At 30.7% G+C, this 17,284-nt stretch overlaps 1 protein-coding gene across 1 annotated transcript; it reads left to right on the top strand.

Moving 5' to 3' along the window:
• Window positions 1-212: 212 nt before the first annotated feature.
• Window positions 213-16,157, top strand: LOC115878660 (protein brambleberry-like). Its single transcript, XM_030895207.1, has 7 exons — window positions 213-709; window positions 772-968; window positions 6,873-7,048; window positions 7,108-7,389; window positions 12,692-12,856; window positions 12,931-13,152; window positions 13,211-16,157. The coding sequence occupies exons 1-7, from the start codon at window positions 443-445 to the stop codon at window positions 13,558-13,560; spliced, it is 1,659 nt and encodes a 552-aa protein (XP_030751067.1). The 5' UTR covers window positions 213-442; the 3' UTR covers window positions 13,561-16,157.
• The last annotated feature ends 1,127 nt before the right edge of the window (window positions 16,158-17,284 follow it).

Raw genomic sequence — 17,284 nt, 5'->3', positions numbered from 1 at the left:
GCAACTATATGCAGCAAATAATCGTTTAGGGTCAGCCACCTAAAACACACTTGGGAATACAAAGGGAATACATGTTTTTTTAAACTTCATTTTTCTGTCAGGTCGATTGTACGATACTTTTTAACGGTTATAACTTGCAACGATAATTCCCTATCTGACATCTATGAAACGTCAACATCAGCTGGTAGATTTTATTTTAAATTTTTTTAACGGTTAAATTGGGTAAATTTAATTTATATTTTATAATCAAATTTTATTCTTTTCTAGGAATGTAATATATTGTGAATTGTCGTTCATTTTTTGTTCGCTCTAAATATCAAGTTATTTGTTTTATAAACATTTCAATTAGTTTTGTGTGTTTTATATATTTTTATAACAAAAATTAATTTTAATTTAACTTTAAAATTTGGTAAACATTTTAGGTTTATTTATAATATTTAGAATGATTCTCAAATGCAAAATTTATTTTTTTATATTGCCCTTTATCTTTTACAAAATCGGCACAAACGCTTTAATAAACGATTATATATTTAAAATAAGTGGTTATTTGGGTTATAATAGTGCAGGCAAAAACGAAATAGATTCAAAATCAAACGAATTTGATCAAAATGTGCCATATGAAGTATCTATAATTGACCAGAAATTTATAAGTGAAGCTGCAAAACTAACAGGAGTGTCTCTTTCAGAGCTTGATTCTTGCCAACAAAGGGTAACATACCAGGCATATACCCATGAAGTTATTTAACTTTCCTACACTAAAATATATTTTAGGTGGTATTAAAGTTGAAGAATGATTGTCATAAAATAAATGATGAACAGTTGGCCAAAATGGGCGTTCATTTATTAAATTGTCAATCATATGTGGAAGGAAGAAAGATATTTCCATGCAGTGATGAAATGACTATTAAAGATTGCACCATAGAAATGGATTCTGATACTTGGACTAGTTATCATATAATGAGTAACAGGTAGTTATTAATAGGTATCAATTAATGGTTTTATTAATAGGTAAATTTAGTTTTAACAAAAATCATCTGGAAAAAAGGCTACATTTATAAGTATTATGTGTCACATATCACATAATACTAAATACCTCAAATGGCATTCAGAAGTTTAGTACCAGGAAATAAACAACCTTTTATTTAAAAAATTGTTTCGACGTGTATTTTCGTCTTTATCAAGACTATTTTAAGATAAAAGGTTCTTTTGTCGTTCTAATCTTGAAAGTTTGATATTCAGGGTTATTCACTACATAAGACACAGAATATTGTAGCTGTAGCTAAACTATTAGATTTTTACAAATTGTTAGTTTTAGGTTTGTTGAAGAGCTATTAAAGCTACAATTAAAAATATTTTTACAAGATACAGTCTCCCAAATAAATAAAAAATATCAAAGTTGTATTTTTTAAACAGAACACACTGTCTATTATTACATTTTTAGTTTCTACGATTAAAATAAATGTAAATTTGATTAAGGTTTACCACATTTTAATCTGACGGTTTTTGAAATATTTACGTTTTTTTCAAAATACAGTAACAATTTTAATGCTTCATTTCTCTAGGCGTATTTATTTTTTTTAGACCAAATATTGTACTGAAGTTTTTCCATTTACTAAATTTTGTGCTGCAATAATAAAAATTATAGTACCTTATACAGAGTGTCTAAAAAATGGCAATAACTTCTTTAATTCAAATGGAATACCCTGTATATTTTACGAGAATCAGATGCACAATTTAATTGTCTATCAAATAGTGTTATTCCATTTCGGGTCCGGTGAACTATCCTGACACACAATTTTTGCATTTTTCTTTTTTTTATCAAAAAGTAACCATTTTTAGTAGTAGTTTTAAATAAAAAAAATTGGTGATTTTGCACAGAATTTTAAAATATTTTAATTTAATTTTCGTAGTTTTTGACACATATTTGAAGTTATGGAGAATTTTAAAGCCCCGTTCTCAGAACTTCGTATTGTCGAGGGACACGTCAAAAGAACCAATGAGATTTGCACAAAATTCAAAATTGACAGCTGTTTGAATTTTGTACAAGTCTGATTGGTCTATTTGACGTGTCTTAGGTCCCGTTCAGAGAACGACGTCGGCGTCGTGGCGCTAGCGACACTGATTGACACTTCAAATAACCAATGGGAGCTTTACTAAATTTAAAATCGACAGCTGTTTGAATTTTGTACAAATCTCATTGGTTCTTTTGACGTGTCGCTGGCGACAGTCGATGTTCTGAATTTAAAATGTCAAACCGTTGTCAAGCCGTTTATTTGAAATGTCAAACTGTGTCGCCAGCGACACAACGTCGTTCTGAAAGAACTTCGTATTGTCGAGGGACACGTCAAAAGAACCAATGAGATTTACACAAAATTCAAAATTGACAGCTGTTTGAATTTTATACAATTGAGGGTGCATCCACACTATCCTAGAAACGGCGTATCGGCGTAACAACGTAACGACCTTGAATAGATTTCCAGTAATTCTATTGGCTGAAATTTTTGACAGATGAATTTGACAGATAAAATTTCTGACAAATGAATTTTTCAGCCAATAGAAGGGTTTGAATTTTGTACAAATGATTGTAAGCAAAAATATCGAGACGTCGATATATCGAATGCCAAAATATCGATACAGGATATTAAAATTAGAAATTCAGTAAAACTTGTATCTTTTAACGATGTGTCTATTACTCTAATTACCTTTAAATTTTGTTATTAAATGACAACTTTATATTAAATAAACAACTAAAAATATATTCCAATTAAGTAAAAAACAATAAAAAAAAGTATCTTCTACATATGTACACTAAACAAAAGGCAAAATATATAAGTTTAATTGAACAAAGAAAAATTCAAACCACAAAATAAACAACAGAAAAAAACACGAAAAAAAAACAAAATGTGAATAGGATCTTCTTCCGGTGCGCAGTAGTAAACGCAACGGGTATCGGCAGCCAGACGGGCCGCATGCTGTTCCAGAGAGCATAGTAAAAGATATATCAAAGAGCCAGACGTCTTAAAATACTTTCTCGAAAACGTTGCTAGTTCTTAGACTAATAGGGCTCTTGGGTCACGTTTCTCTAGAGCTATTATGTAAGTATTATATGTACCGTATGATCGAAAAAAAAACGGCTTCAGCGATGGCTATGAAATGAAGATCGTTGTCATTTTGTATGTAAAATTATATGGGGAATGTCATCGATGTTCATTTCCAAGCTAACTGGACGCCGTTTTTTTTTTTCGATCATACGGTATTTAGTATTGTGTAGATTTGCGTCTTTATGTTATACAGGGTTATTCACCACATACAACACGGAGTATTGTAGCTAAACAATTAGATTTTTACAAATTGTAAGTTTTGGGTTCGTTGAGGGACTATTACAGCTACAATTTAAAAATATTTTTACAAGATACAGAGTGTCCTAAATAAATAAAAAAATATAAGTGTATTTTTTTAAATACATCCAAACCAAACCAAACACCCTGTATATTATTTTATTTTTAGATTCTAAGATTGAAATAAAGGTAAATTTGATTAAGGTTTATCATACTTAAACCGTACCGTTTTTGATATATGTATATCAATTTTTGTAGTTCGAAATTGTAGTAAAAAATTTAAGGCTTCATTTCTCCAATGGTATGAAAGTTTTTAATGCTAAATATTTATTGAAGTTTATTTATTCGTTGCCGCTGATGCCGTTTTTTTCGATCATACGGTACATAATACATAATAGCTCTAGAGAAACGTGACCCATAGCTCATGGGTCACGTTTCACTAGAGCTATTTTACGATTAAAGTTAAAATGTTCTTTAGGAATGTTTATAAACCAAAAAACTTAATATGTTCCTAAAAAAAATTTTGTTAAATTTAAAATATTGTTACGGATTCCGTGGATCCACTAATTTAAACTCATGATAAAATACTTAACGAATTTATTTTTTCTCACTCTGTACACACAATTTATACTGATTATAATAGATCATAATACACAATTTATGCAACTACTATTACTCTAACTTTTCTGGCACCTTCGCCAGTTAATTCACAATTTAAAACGCGGTATTATTGAACTTCAAACTGTCCCAACTGCCGAGCGCGCGCCTTTTATATAGCTGTGGTTCTTCTGGAAAATTCTATTCTAGAATTCTTCGTTTAATGTATACAGGGGTATCAAAAAATTGTTGGTCTATTTTAAATATTTATTTTACATAAAAACTTCGTTATTTTAAATACAACACCCTGTATTTTTTTTCGAAGCAGATTCAAATGTTCTTTCAAACTATATTAAGATTTCCTATACCTATCTAGCTCAGATTTTGAATAAAAGGCAATTTTTCAACAAAATGGCAATCAAGTTGGCTGGTGTCGTCATGGCAATTTTCTAGTTAAAATTAGTAACTCTTTTCAAAATCGACATTAATTTATGGACAGTATTATTTAGATTTATAACAGTTTACTTAAATTTAGCTACAATAGTTTAATAAGTAATGAAAATATAATATTGAAATAAGATGGTCTGGAAATTATGATATAGACATTTATTTGGTATTACAACGAAAGGCTTCCTTCTTGAAGAGTTATACAATTTATAATTACAATGAGAGAGTTGCATAAATGTTACTCTAACTAATTTTATTTCTTCCGAGTGGTTGTACTTCCTAGGATGACTTTTGTTTGAGAATGCTTTTATTTTAAAGAACACAAGTTTAATTAAATTAAAATAAAAAATAATTCTTCTACATATATAAATTAAAATAAATATTAAATTTCTAAAAATTAAACTAAAATAAATATTAATTTTCTACAATATATAAATTTGAAATATAAATTAAAATTCAACATATACTAATTAAAAAAATAAAAAAATAAACATAATTCTTAACTTGTTCCTAACTAACATAACTAAAAAAATTTATCCTACAAAATTGAATATCAGCATATACAGATTGAAATAATTAATTCTTACTTACTTTACTAATACAAAAAACTTACATTACTAATACAAAAAATAAATAAAAAAAATATCACTCAAAATACATTAGTAATAATATTAATTAATGCTTAAGTAAATTTCTTTGAATTGTGCATTGGAGGTATGATTTGATTATTGCCTTGTTCGTTTTTTCTTTCAATTTATCTAATTATAGCTGATTATACGGCTCCCCTCACCTTATGATTTTGGTCTAGTTGTTTTTAGTTTTTCAGATTTAGCATACCATATTGTTATCTGTGATTGAACAATTTTTTGTGATAGATATAACTTTTTGACTTTGTAAAAAAAAAATTTGACTTTTTAACTTGTTGTGATTGTATTTTATAAATTTTACCTCTGTAATTGTTTTAGCTTTTGGGCCTGATGATGGGAATAGTTTAAATTCCCGAAACATGTCGCCCTCTTGCTTTTTTAAGCAATAAAATTTAAATTAAACAACTTAAAGATTGTGAGTTATTTGTCCTTTTATACCCGCCTTCAAAGGTTTTGCTTTGATAATAAGTAAGTATTCATTATTTTATCAAGAAAAATTAAAAGCCAGTATTTGCTGGCGGAACGAATGGAAATGTTACTAGTGAGTTTATTTTGTGAGGAAAATTGCTTCTTGGCCTCAAGGGCTTATGCTCAAAGATATCCAAATAGGAATCTTCCTCATAAGCGTTCCATATGAAAAAATACTTTTCTATTTCGCAGAGCTATGGTAGTGTGGTTTATAAAAAAAACTATTAGGCAGAAACCTGTTGTTGGAAGTAAAGAAAATAAATTTAATAATAATAATCATAATTGGCTCTTTTATAGAAAATCCATATATAGCATATATATCCATATATGTATATATATATATATATATATATATATATATATATATATATATATATATATATATATATATATATATATAATATATAGAAAATCCATACAAGTGATCGTAAAATAAATGAAAGAACTACTTCTTCGTTTTTCTTGATAGAAAAATAAATACATATTTAACAAATATTATTTATCAAACTACTGTAGGCAAAAATAAAAGTAAACTGCTATAAATTTAAATAAAGTCCATAAACTACTAACATTTCAAAATAAGTTTAAATTGTGCACATTGCCTCCCCACATATACTCATAAAGTATTTTGTTTCTACATATGTCCGTTTTCGTATAATCAACCGAGGCGAAATGAGGTGCGCCCACCGCCACACCCAAAATTCCAAACACGTGCTTTGATTAAGGCTTGATTAAGGTTTGCAGAGCTTCAGCATTTTCCATAAAATAGCGAGCAATTTATTACAAAACCATATAAATTATATATCACTATAATCAACTTCAATCTATTTCCGTATTGTAACGGAATTTTAAATTATGTCTTTATTTTCGAGAAAATTTAGTCCAAACATAAGGTATATTTTGTTGATGTTTGACCATCAAAATCTTAAAAATAAAGAAGTTATCTAAAAATGTGCCACAATAATACGGATATACAGTATAATCCTTTATCTTGAATTTCCTTCTTCAATTGTGTAAAAATACCTAGCCAGTTTTACATAAAACGTTAAATGCCGAAAGCTTATTTTGCTACTTTTTCGGACTAGTGAAATGGACTCTTAATACTATTGTCAAAAGGAAACCCTCAAAACGCCAGTGTCTCTTCATACAAGCCCATCAGTTTGGTTTGGTTGGACGTCGGAGGCAAATTGTATGAGAATCTGATATTAGGATTATCAAACCGTAATCGAACCTAGTTGACGCATTTTTTCCTCTTTATTAAATGTAATACAAGCAAAGTTTGTTATTATATTTAAATTATTGTTTGATAACGTAGATCTTGTTTTCTACAATGTAGATAGAAATAGAGAAATAAATTAATTTTGTTTTATTCTAGAGCCAAAGCTGTGTGTTATATGATAAGACAGACTCAATTTAGAGGCCTTGCTGAACACACAGTTAATCGTTTAATGGATGCTACTAAAGACCAATTAAAAAATTTGGAGAAAATCACTACAAGACAAGAAAATATTAATGATCTAGTGCAAAATACTTTTGAGTCTTTAAATCAAGGTTTATTATAATTTAATTTACCTTGTAATTATTGATTTACATTTTTTACCTTTTTTTAGCGCAAACAGAACTTCTGACACAACAACAGGATATTCAAAGAGCACAATTTCATGGGCAGCTTGTGCTTGAAAATAATATAGTACGTCTTATAGAAGAAAAACGTTTGATAAACCATAGTCACAATAAAGTAGTGAATATATTACAGGAAGTTTTCGCTAAACTTAATTGTTCTGCCCAAGTAATTGAAAATCAAAATATTGGAATGCAAGATAAGCACAAGGAATTATTAGAAAGTGTAATTCTTATACAATCAAAAATTGAGGACTTATTCAATAAAATTGGTAATTTTGTTTTTTAACTAAATATTAACAAATAATTAATATATAGAAAACCACTCTTTTATCAACAAAATATATATTTTCTCCACGATAAGAAACAAAAAATTCAGTTAAGATAGATATGAAACAAAAATTATATTAAAAATGTCAGTGTCAAAAAATTCATTGACGCTGTTTAAACAACGGCATAGCGAACCCAACGAAATTGCACCGCGCCCGCGCACAGTGGTTCCCAGATAGGTCATTACTTAGAAATATTAATTTCAAAATGTTTGCATGAAAGTGTTGCTAATACTTTTCTTATATTCCCCCGTAAACGATACATAATATATAACAAAATCAAGTAAGCCTAGTGTAGCGCTTTTTTTATTAGAAATGTCACATTTTTGCTACTGGTATCAAGCTGACATAAACAGTTTTCAGATAACGCCAATTAATTACTTATTTTATTAAAATCGATAAAAGCTGTTGCCTTTTCCGTAATGGACGTTCGAAAAGAAGGTAAAAAGAACTGTTTTTTTTTTCTTTTTTGCACTTAATTAAACCTAAGTAATATTAATTTATGGTAATTTATTTGAAGGCAACAAAAATACTATTTTTACATTTTTGCTTGTCACTCTTTAAGACTTTTAACTACTTTCCCTTTCAAATCCTCTTAAACGGCATGAAAATACTTGTTGCTTAAAGTATATTGCATATAAATTAATTGCCACTGGCTGCCGCAATTGCCGCCGAATCTTATACCGGGTGGTTAAAGATTGACTTTTTATCTTAAAATAAAAGTAACTTATTTTTTCCTCTTCGTGTCAACTTATTTCGTGGACACACTGTATATCAATTGACAATAAACTACTGTCTCTTTTATTTTTTCAACATTTAAAATAAATTTGACCTCTTCAATATGAAAAAACATGTACATATGTGCAAACATAATCTGTATACCTTTCCGAATAGTTAGAACTTAAAGTGCAAATCACACGAACTGGGCCCAATTTTTTTAATACATATTACATTAAGTTTTTTATATACATTTATTTAGCATTTGTTATTAATTTCTATTAAAAAAGGTGCAGTCAAGCTAGATCTAGATATCTAACAGTTATGACCGCGCAGCTAATTAAGGGGAACCACTGTGCCTCGTCTCGATACGATACTCCGTGCGGAAAGCTTGCAGCGTTATATTAAAAGTGTCAGTATCAAAACTTTCATTGACGCTGTTTCAACACCCATGACACACTGAAAGGTGCCATCATAAAAGTGCCATACAACACAGTGTTACACATGGCTATAATGCAGTATTTTTATATCACCATTTCATTCCAGAAATGTCCTTAAGTGGCCGACAACAGGTGCTTTCACCTTATACTATGAGAGGATAAAATATAATTTACAATATATTGGAATACTTTTTTTAATCAACTAGTGATTCAATGTTTTATGAACATCTTCTAAAATTATAATTATGTACCTTTAAAAAATTTCGTCATAGCCGAAATAGCCCCAATTATGACTCCACTAGCAAAATCGGTGCGTAAAACTATACCAGCTACCGTAGTTGAACTAATCTAAAAATTTTTTAGCTGGAATAATAAATTATAATACAAGTTAGACCTTCTGACGATATCAAAATATTTACTATTTTATTTTTATTTTTAGAATTTTCACCAATTATACTTCTTAACACTTTTAGACTTATTAAATAATAATTGTTTGGTACACTCGGTATTTAAACCCGTGTATTTGTATATATCAGCTATTTACGATATTTTCCGATGGTGGCAGCATCGACGGAGAATGCACCAAGCCTATACTCTATCTCTCTTATAATGCGCGGATCCTTACATAGGATGTCCCAAAAATAAGTGCAAGTATTTTAAGGGGTGATAGATCTGGTCGAAAGAAACATATTTTCTCTTTGCCGTTTTTAAAAAAAATTGAAAATAACCGAGTTATTTAGCTTTGAAAATTAAAAAAAAAATCCAAAATTTTCAGAAATTGGCAATTGCCCGGATCTTCGCCGCCCACTGTTGCCACATCGACTAGAAAGACTTAAAAACTACTTGCAATATAACACACTACCCAAGAGGTTTTGTAAAGGTGCGTTATTTTTTTTTAAATGAGTGATCGCCGGTAGCCCCAGTTTCTATATTTCACAAAATAAATAAAAAGATTAAAAGAAAAAAAACTTACCGAACATTATTAAATTATATCCCGATAACAGGTCGATATAATTGCAAAATTTTCTTTTTTTCCATTTACCACTATAAAAATCGCTTAACACTACACTTAACAACACTTCACTTCACTGCAATTCTTAAATACCTTTCGCTTCTTGATTGCATGCTATTATAATAATTGTTCAAAATGAGGCCTCCATTTCCATGCCAACACATGCTATCGTTCTTCTAATATTTGAGAATGGAATTTTTAACGGTTTGAAGCTGTTTTTCGTTCATCCTATTATAATTATATAGCATTGTTTTCTTTTTTATGTCAGAGTTAGAATATCCTTAGACATTTAGTCAATACACATACACCCACATCCCAACTAGCAAATATAGTTCCAAGTCCTTTTTAAAATGTCACTGCACCTAAAGTATAGTTCCTAGGCCCAGTCTGCCACTTAAAATGTTACTTTATAAGGAATAGTCACTTTGAAGTATATTTCAAGAGTGACCGGTTAGTGCCTACCTACCATAAAAGTGGAAAATAAACACCCCGATTGCAAGTCGCAAACATGTAATTTAAAGAAGTGGCTGGAACTACCCGAATCTTCGAATATGATACCATAAAAGACCAAAAACTTTATAGTAACTTTTCAAAGTAGGGGTTACTAACAAGTGCTACCATAATGCCTCCATTAAGTTTTTGTTACTTTATAGTAACAATTTAAGTTACGGGGTAGTCGCGGCCACGACACCTATAGTTACTTCTAATTTATAGTAGCATTGAAAGTAGCAAAATGGTTACTGCTACCTTCCTTGGTCACTATAAAGTAGCCGTCGCTCATCCATTGCCACTAAAAAGTCACGGGGGTCAAAAACGGCTACTTTATAGTGACCGTAACTTGATAGTGACTACTTTATAGTGACCGTACCCAATATATCCTAATAAATGTAATTGCCTCAGATTGCATCGTGTGCTGCTCTGTTTTAGTGTTTTCTTTTACTTGCTTTTAAGCTTTATTAAAATTTTGTAAAATCCCTAAGGTGAATAAAAAGGAATTTAGATATTCTAGTACTTTCTATCGAAGAATTAAACAAAAGGAATCACTGCGAGCCGATGCATCAACATCAGAAACAAAAACTACATCTTTCTATAATCCTACTGATGAACATCATAAATCAGGTAGTGACTGAGACATTTTTGAAGCTGTTTCTGTAGATGAGTGTAGTATTAGTTCATCTGAAACTGAATCTCAGAGGAGAACTAATTTGAGAACCAACACCAATATAAAACAAGAGCTAAAAGAGTGGGCGTTAAAATACTTTATATCTGAATAACATAGAAACACTAATAATAGAAAATAACTTCAAAGGACAAGGCGGAACGTTATAGTGGCACCAATGGAATGTATAGTCGCCACCACCGCGATCGGTGTAGCATAACGGTCCAATTAAGTGGCAATTTGGTGGCGCAGGGAGCTTTCTTGGAAAAAATCATTTTATGGTTCCAAAGAATCGTTGACCATGTAGTTACAAAAAAGTTATTGTTTCTATAAAGTAGCCTTTGGATAGCTACAATTGTCACTTTATCAATCCGAAGATTTTAAAGGTCCGAACGGGTAGGGTTGGCCTAATATGTTATTGTTCCTGGTACTTTGTGGAAGCATATGGAACTATAAAGTATTTTTCGGATTAAAGGGCCATATTTTTTTCATGAATTTTTAGACGAACAGCCAAATGGCTCAAACATTATGCGTTTTTAAGCTAAATATACCTAGATTAAAGCTTTTTTCCTTAGTTATTTTGTTATTTCTGATGGTGGATTAATATTTTAAAGTTTGACCCCGGTTTCAAGCAAATTATTATTATTTTTTTATTACAAACATGAGTTTCTATTGTAAATAATAAAATATTTTGAAATATTTTGAGAGGCGCTCGAAAATTTTGTTACATAAACCCACTATTTTATTCAGTAAATTGATTGCGTTCTGGAATTTACCTAAAGAAGGCGTTAAAATCGCACGGTTAAATAACAAATAACGAAAAAATAATAATGGCTTCCATAATTATTTTCCATCATAACATTTATTTTTATGAAATGTGAAATTGCATGAAGAGGTCGCTGCGAATAAAGTTCAACAGTTTAACGAAAGTTCCACATGTCGGTGGATAACACTTGGCTGCCACGAACTCGCGACTAGGCAGTTTCGTAACGGATAAGTCGCATTCACCAGTAGGCTACTTTATAGTAACACATCATAGTAACTCTTTTAGTAGCAAAAACTACCCAAGACACTACCCGGCTACTCAAAATCTTTCCCCATTTTGGTCGCAGTTACTTAGCAGCTACGAATATACGACGTAGCCACCGATGGTCACCGCCCACTTTGTAGTGGCTTTGATAGTAGCAGTTACGTATTTGCCACTATAAATGCTAGTTGGGATAACTATTAACACATCACAAAACTATCACTTGCAAAATACTATTGAAGTGAAACCCGGAGAGCCCTATCTTTTCATGATATTTTCATGACGTTTCGTGCACTACAAAACTCCAATCATCAATGGCGAAAAATTGTCCGATTTAAGGTCTGTTCTCAGAAGAATCCCTGACTAGTCAGCGCGTTTCTTATTGGTTGAAATGTGTAGAAACCAGACTAACAATCAGGTTTCTACGCATTTTAACCAATGAGAAACGTGCTGACTAGTTCCGTTTTGATGAAAAAAACTGCTTGATGTATGAAAAATACAACAATTTAATAAAAAATTAACTGCCAAAAAATATTCGTAAACATAAAAGATTAAGCCAATATGTTTTTATATCATCATTTCATTTAAGAGCAGATTACCCATTAATTTTAATAGAAATTTATTGGGACAACTCAATAAAAATAAGAAAAATTGGTTTGGTTCAATTTTAGTGGGCGGTTTGACATGCTTGCTATGGGTAACTTAAATAGTATGCCATATTGCTTTGCGAATCAATCCGAACCACGGCGCCATTTATCATTGTGTGATTTATGTTTAAACACGGGACGCTAGTTTCAGAAAATAAAATGATATGTAAACTTACACGTCATATATTTTTAGTATAACCTTTGTTACAATAAACAATATTACTAAAAGTATTATAATTTTAGATACTTATTTGAAACATGTTCTTAAACAAAACAAAGCTTTTGAAAAGCAGTACGAGTCCACATTTAATGATTTAAAGGAAATAAATAGAACGATTAATATTATGATGCATTTTGTTAAATACACTGGGAATGTCGTTGAAACTAAGTTCGCATGGATTGTAAAAGGTAAAAAAGTTCTATTAAACAAGTTTTAAAGTAGTCTTGTCTCACAAAATAGTCCCTTGATCTTTTTTGTTTAGTATTAGGAGCAAATGACGATGCACTCCACAAATTGAATTTAATTTTGGAGCATGTAGGTTTTATCTTAATAACAATGCTTATATGCGCTTTTTTATCGGCAAGTTTAAGCAGTAGAATAATTGTAATCAGTATGCCATTGTTAAATTTATTATTGGCTTGGCATGGAGAGAAGCACATGACCATACTACTACTGACTGGAGTCATAGCAGCACTAAAGACAGGTAAATTTTAAAAATTACTGATAAAAGCTTATATTTAATTATTTTCTAATATTATTAGGTTATATATTATATATCAGTTTAATTAAGCTTAGAAGTAACTTTTTCCAAAAAACTGAATCTAAAAGGACACCCTGGGTAACATCAGAAGAAAGTACATCTAAATTAAAATATCGAAGACATTCAGAGAGCGATGAAGAAGTAGATGGAGACGAAACTTCTCCATTAAAAATTAACAGTTCTTCGGTGTTACGGTCAAGAGCTAGAAGTAACACTCCATTATTGCTAAATGACTACCATAAGGAATTATGTCATGCTCGAACGAGAGCAGGAACTCCTTGCAAACTGTTCTCTATACATGGAAGAGAATATTGTAGAAGACATCAAAATGAACACTCGATAATGGGATAGAATATTTTTTTTGTATAGTCAAATTTTATATCAAAGATAGAGGGTGTCTCAGAAATAAGTGCAGATATTTTAACTGGTAGTATATTCCGACCACAGAAACACGCCTATGAGTTTTTTGCGAAAAAAAATTGTTGAAAATTTTAAATATTTCTTGGTATTTTCTGGGAAATTTTAAAAAACTTTTTAGTGCCACTTGTTTATTCACCTGAGATTTCTCTACAGTAGGTGTATCCCTGCATTGGGATTCTGTAAGCTCCGTAGCAAGAAATTTCCTGTCTAGCCTATGCTATTTGTATACGATTGATGAGTCACTAGACAAGAGAAGTGTTTACAGAATCGGGCCTCTGGTGTATCTGAACCTTCCAGTGTTGCCACCTCCTACGTTATCCACATTCTACATATTTCTTTATACAATTAACAGCAATTTTAAATTTCTACACAAAAAATTAGGAATGTTAATTAAAAAAAAAACAAATTTATTATTTTTAGTATATACACTCAATGAAAACCTAACGGTAACCACCGAATATTAACTAAAATATTACTTTTGAAGTTTACGAAAATCTTTATTATGCTCCAACATAACTTTATTTAGAGCTAAAATTAATAAAATGTTTCATCATATTATTCACAATCAGGCCACAAAAAAGAATTTTCCAACATGTTTATCGTAATTCCGAATTCAATATATCGAAAACAGAATGACGAATAACCGATTCATACGAACGGTGTTGCCAACTCGTGGGAAATTTCCCGGTTCGTGGGAAATTTTGAGATCCAGAGGGAAAAGCGAAATTTTAACTCAAAACACCATATTTGTGGGAAATTTAAATTCATGTATTATTCGTAAAAAAATAGTTATCGTGTACACATTTCTCATCAGAGTGAGTAAATTCAAACTAGCATTACCGCAACTAATACACACTTTTGTACACCCTCTCCACGAATACACAGTGAATTTTAAATAAGGGCAAATATTTCTAGGCATGGTATATTTCGATACCTAGAAACGTACCACGAGTCCCTACAATATATCGATTAAAATTTGTTAATAAATTCACTAGTTTTAATTCAAATTTTTATTGATTTTTACTCAATTTAATCTAATATTTTTAGATACCTATTGATTGCAGAGGCAAAATAAAACGCTGATAACAGTTATGCCATACCCTTAAAGTTAGGCAACTGTCTCGACAAGCGTGTTTTGATTGCTTTGGAATCAACCGTTTTGTTTCTTTTTTTTTTTTCGTTTTTTTTTCTGTTTCATTTTTAAAATTTAATACGAATATAATTGCTTCGAATGTCTTGAATTTAAAATTGTTGTAACTACGGCAACATCGCTTAATATCGTCGCACTTGTCTAAAAAGGCGGATTCTCACGACTCGTGTACTTGGCAAGTACGCCAATATTTGCGTACTTGGCAAGTATACTATCTTTGTAAACAACATTTTTTGCAACAAGCTCGGCGCTCATGCGCCTCGGCGAGTGACATATAAGTGTACAAGGAAATCGCTCACACGACATGGCAAGTATATGCCAATAACCAATGTTTGTACAAGCACACGAGTCGTGAGAATCCGCCTTTAGATTAAAAGTAGTATGTAAAGTGGCGATAAGAGAAAATAATTCTCAACATCTATTCATTCAGAAAGGTATTCAAAGTAGTGTGCGCTTTTCAAGGTGTTTTGTATATCAGTGGTTCAACTGAAGACAACACGGGAAAAGCCAGCTGTATCCATGTTAACTCGAGCCGAAAAAAATGCAATTACGCGTTGACTACTCTGTTTGTATGGCAAAAAAGCTGATCTCTGGGACTAAGCGTATTATTGCTTTCTTTGATGGTACCTCGAATAACGCTAACATTTGCCTATAAAGTTATGTCGCTATCATAATTTCTGTGAAAATGTGACATATCTGGTTTTCCCGTGTAGTCTTCAAATTATGATGAAGTCTATATGAAAATAATGTGTTAGAAATGGGGACTGTTTTTTAGCAGTTATTATAATAGCACGTATAAGTAAAGCAGCATAGTGAAGTGTATTTTAGTTAAGTGCATGTGTTGGCAAAAAGAGAACTGCCACAGTTACATCGATCTGTTATAAGTATCTTTTTTTATATGTTGTGGGTAAGTTTTTTTCTTTTAATTTATTTTGTGTAATAATAACACCATCTTAAAAAAGTAATGCATCTGTGCAATCTCTGCTAAACTTCTCAGGTGGTGTGATTTTCTGATTTATTTTTAAGCATATACCTTCTTGACTATGCTTAACACAGGGCGTCGAATTACCTGAAATCCGGGCACCGATCCGGGTTAATTGGATGGTGTTGACGATGTCTGCCGGCGGTTCTCAAAATGTTGCCATTATTTTTTTTAATTTTCTAAGTTTTCAAAATTTTCATTTTCAACTCGGTTATTTTTAATTTATTTTAAAAATGGTAAAGAGTAAATATGTTTCTTTTGACCAGATCTACCGCCCCTTAAAATTTCTGCACTTATTTCTGAGACACCCTGTATAGTCGTTATCTAATATTATTATATTTCTTTAAAGTTTTTACAGTGTGACAGATACAATCCGATTATAAGACAATTTAAAAATCAAAATAGTATTATTTATAATACTCCAAATGCAATAAAAAATTTAAAGTAAAAAACATAATCTAACAGCGCTTTCAGATGGAGCGGACCGTCCGCGTGTTTTTATATTAATGTGTTTATACGCGACCCATGTGAAATTGTTCATATAAACTCATGGTACTTGCTCGAAGTCGCGGACGGTCCGCTCCATCTGAAAGTGCTGTAAGAATGTAATTACATTAAAAAATATCTTATCCATAGTGTAACAATGACTTTACAGAGTTTGAAAATTGACTTCGTAACAGGTTATTAGCGTCCAACCACAGTTTAAAGAATACATACCAGTTGACCCACTCTAAGGAATTCTATTGTTATTTTGACTTCAAAGGCGGCCCGTGACCCTTCGAGGTGACAAAAAATTTGTACGTTTACCGGATGCAGCGGAAGTGCTATTTTATCAGTCAGAACGCTGGCCGTATACGAGGGATCAACTAAAAATACTAAGGAATTTTAATATAGCAAGTAGAAAAATAAAAATACAGTACTAGTTTTATTGATTAACAGCATATCTGTGGGATCCTATAAATCCTAAGGCACTTTTCCAGGCTCCACACCTACAAGTTATTTTCCTTATCAGACTCTACTTATACATATTATGGTGAATACATTAATATTAAAATATTAGATATATTATTCTATCCTAATTCTTTGGAACATGGAATTGTCAATAGGGTAATTATTATTAATAATTATTATGAAAACCCCATATGAAAAATGTATACTAAATAAATATAATAAGTTAATTTTTTTAATATATATAATAATAATTTGCATATTTCTTAAATTATAGCATGTTTTGCTTTATAGATGTTTGCATTTTACTTTAATTACCTACCTGGAAAGCCCAAATTTTATCGTAAGGTAATAAAAGTACCTTTGCATACAACTTGTGTTGTCATTGTCAATTTTTTTGGAATTTTTTCTAAATTTTATGATTAACATGAACAGTAATTATGACCGTTAGTAGTTAATTGTGTAATAAATTTTACTGTTCGATAAAATTTAGTAAAAACTGAAAAAAATTAACAATGGCAAGACAAGTTGTATCCTAGTACTTTTTATTACCTTTTCATAAAAAGGTAGTTAAT

The sequence above is a fragment of the Sitophilus oryzae genome, unplaced genomic scaffold (genome assembly GCF_002938485.1).
Source record: "Sitophilus oryzae breed Bouriz unplaced genomic scaffold, Soryzae_2.0 scaffold_1521_pilon_pilon, whole genome shotgun sequence".
Taxonomy (NCBI): domain Eukaryota; kingdom Metazoa; phylum Arthropoda; class Insecta; order Coleoptera; family Curculionidae; genus Sitophilus; species Sitophilus oryzae.
This window is presented reverse-complemented; position numbering and strand designations above follow the sequence as displayed.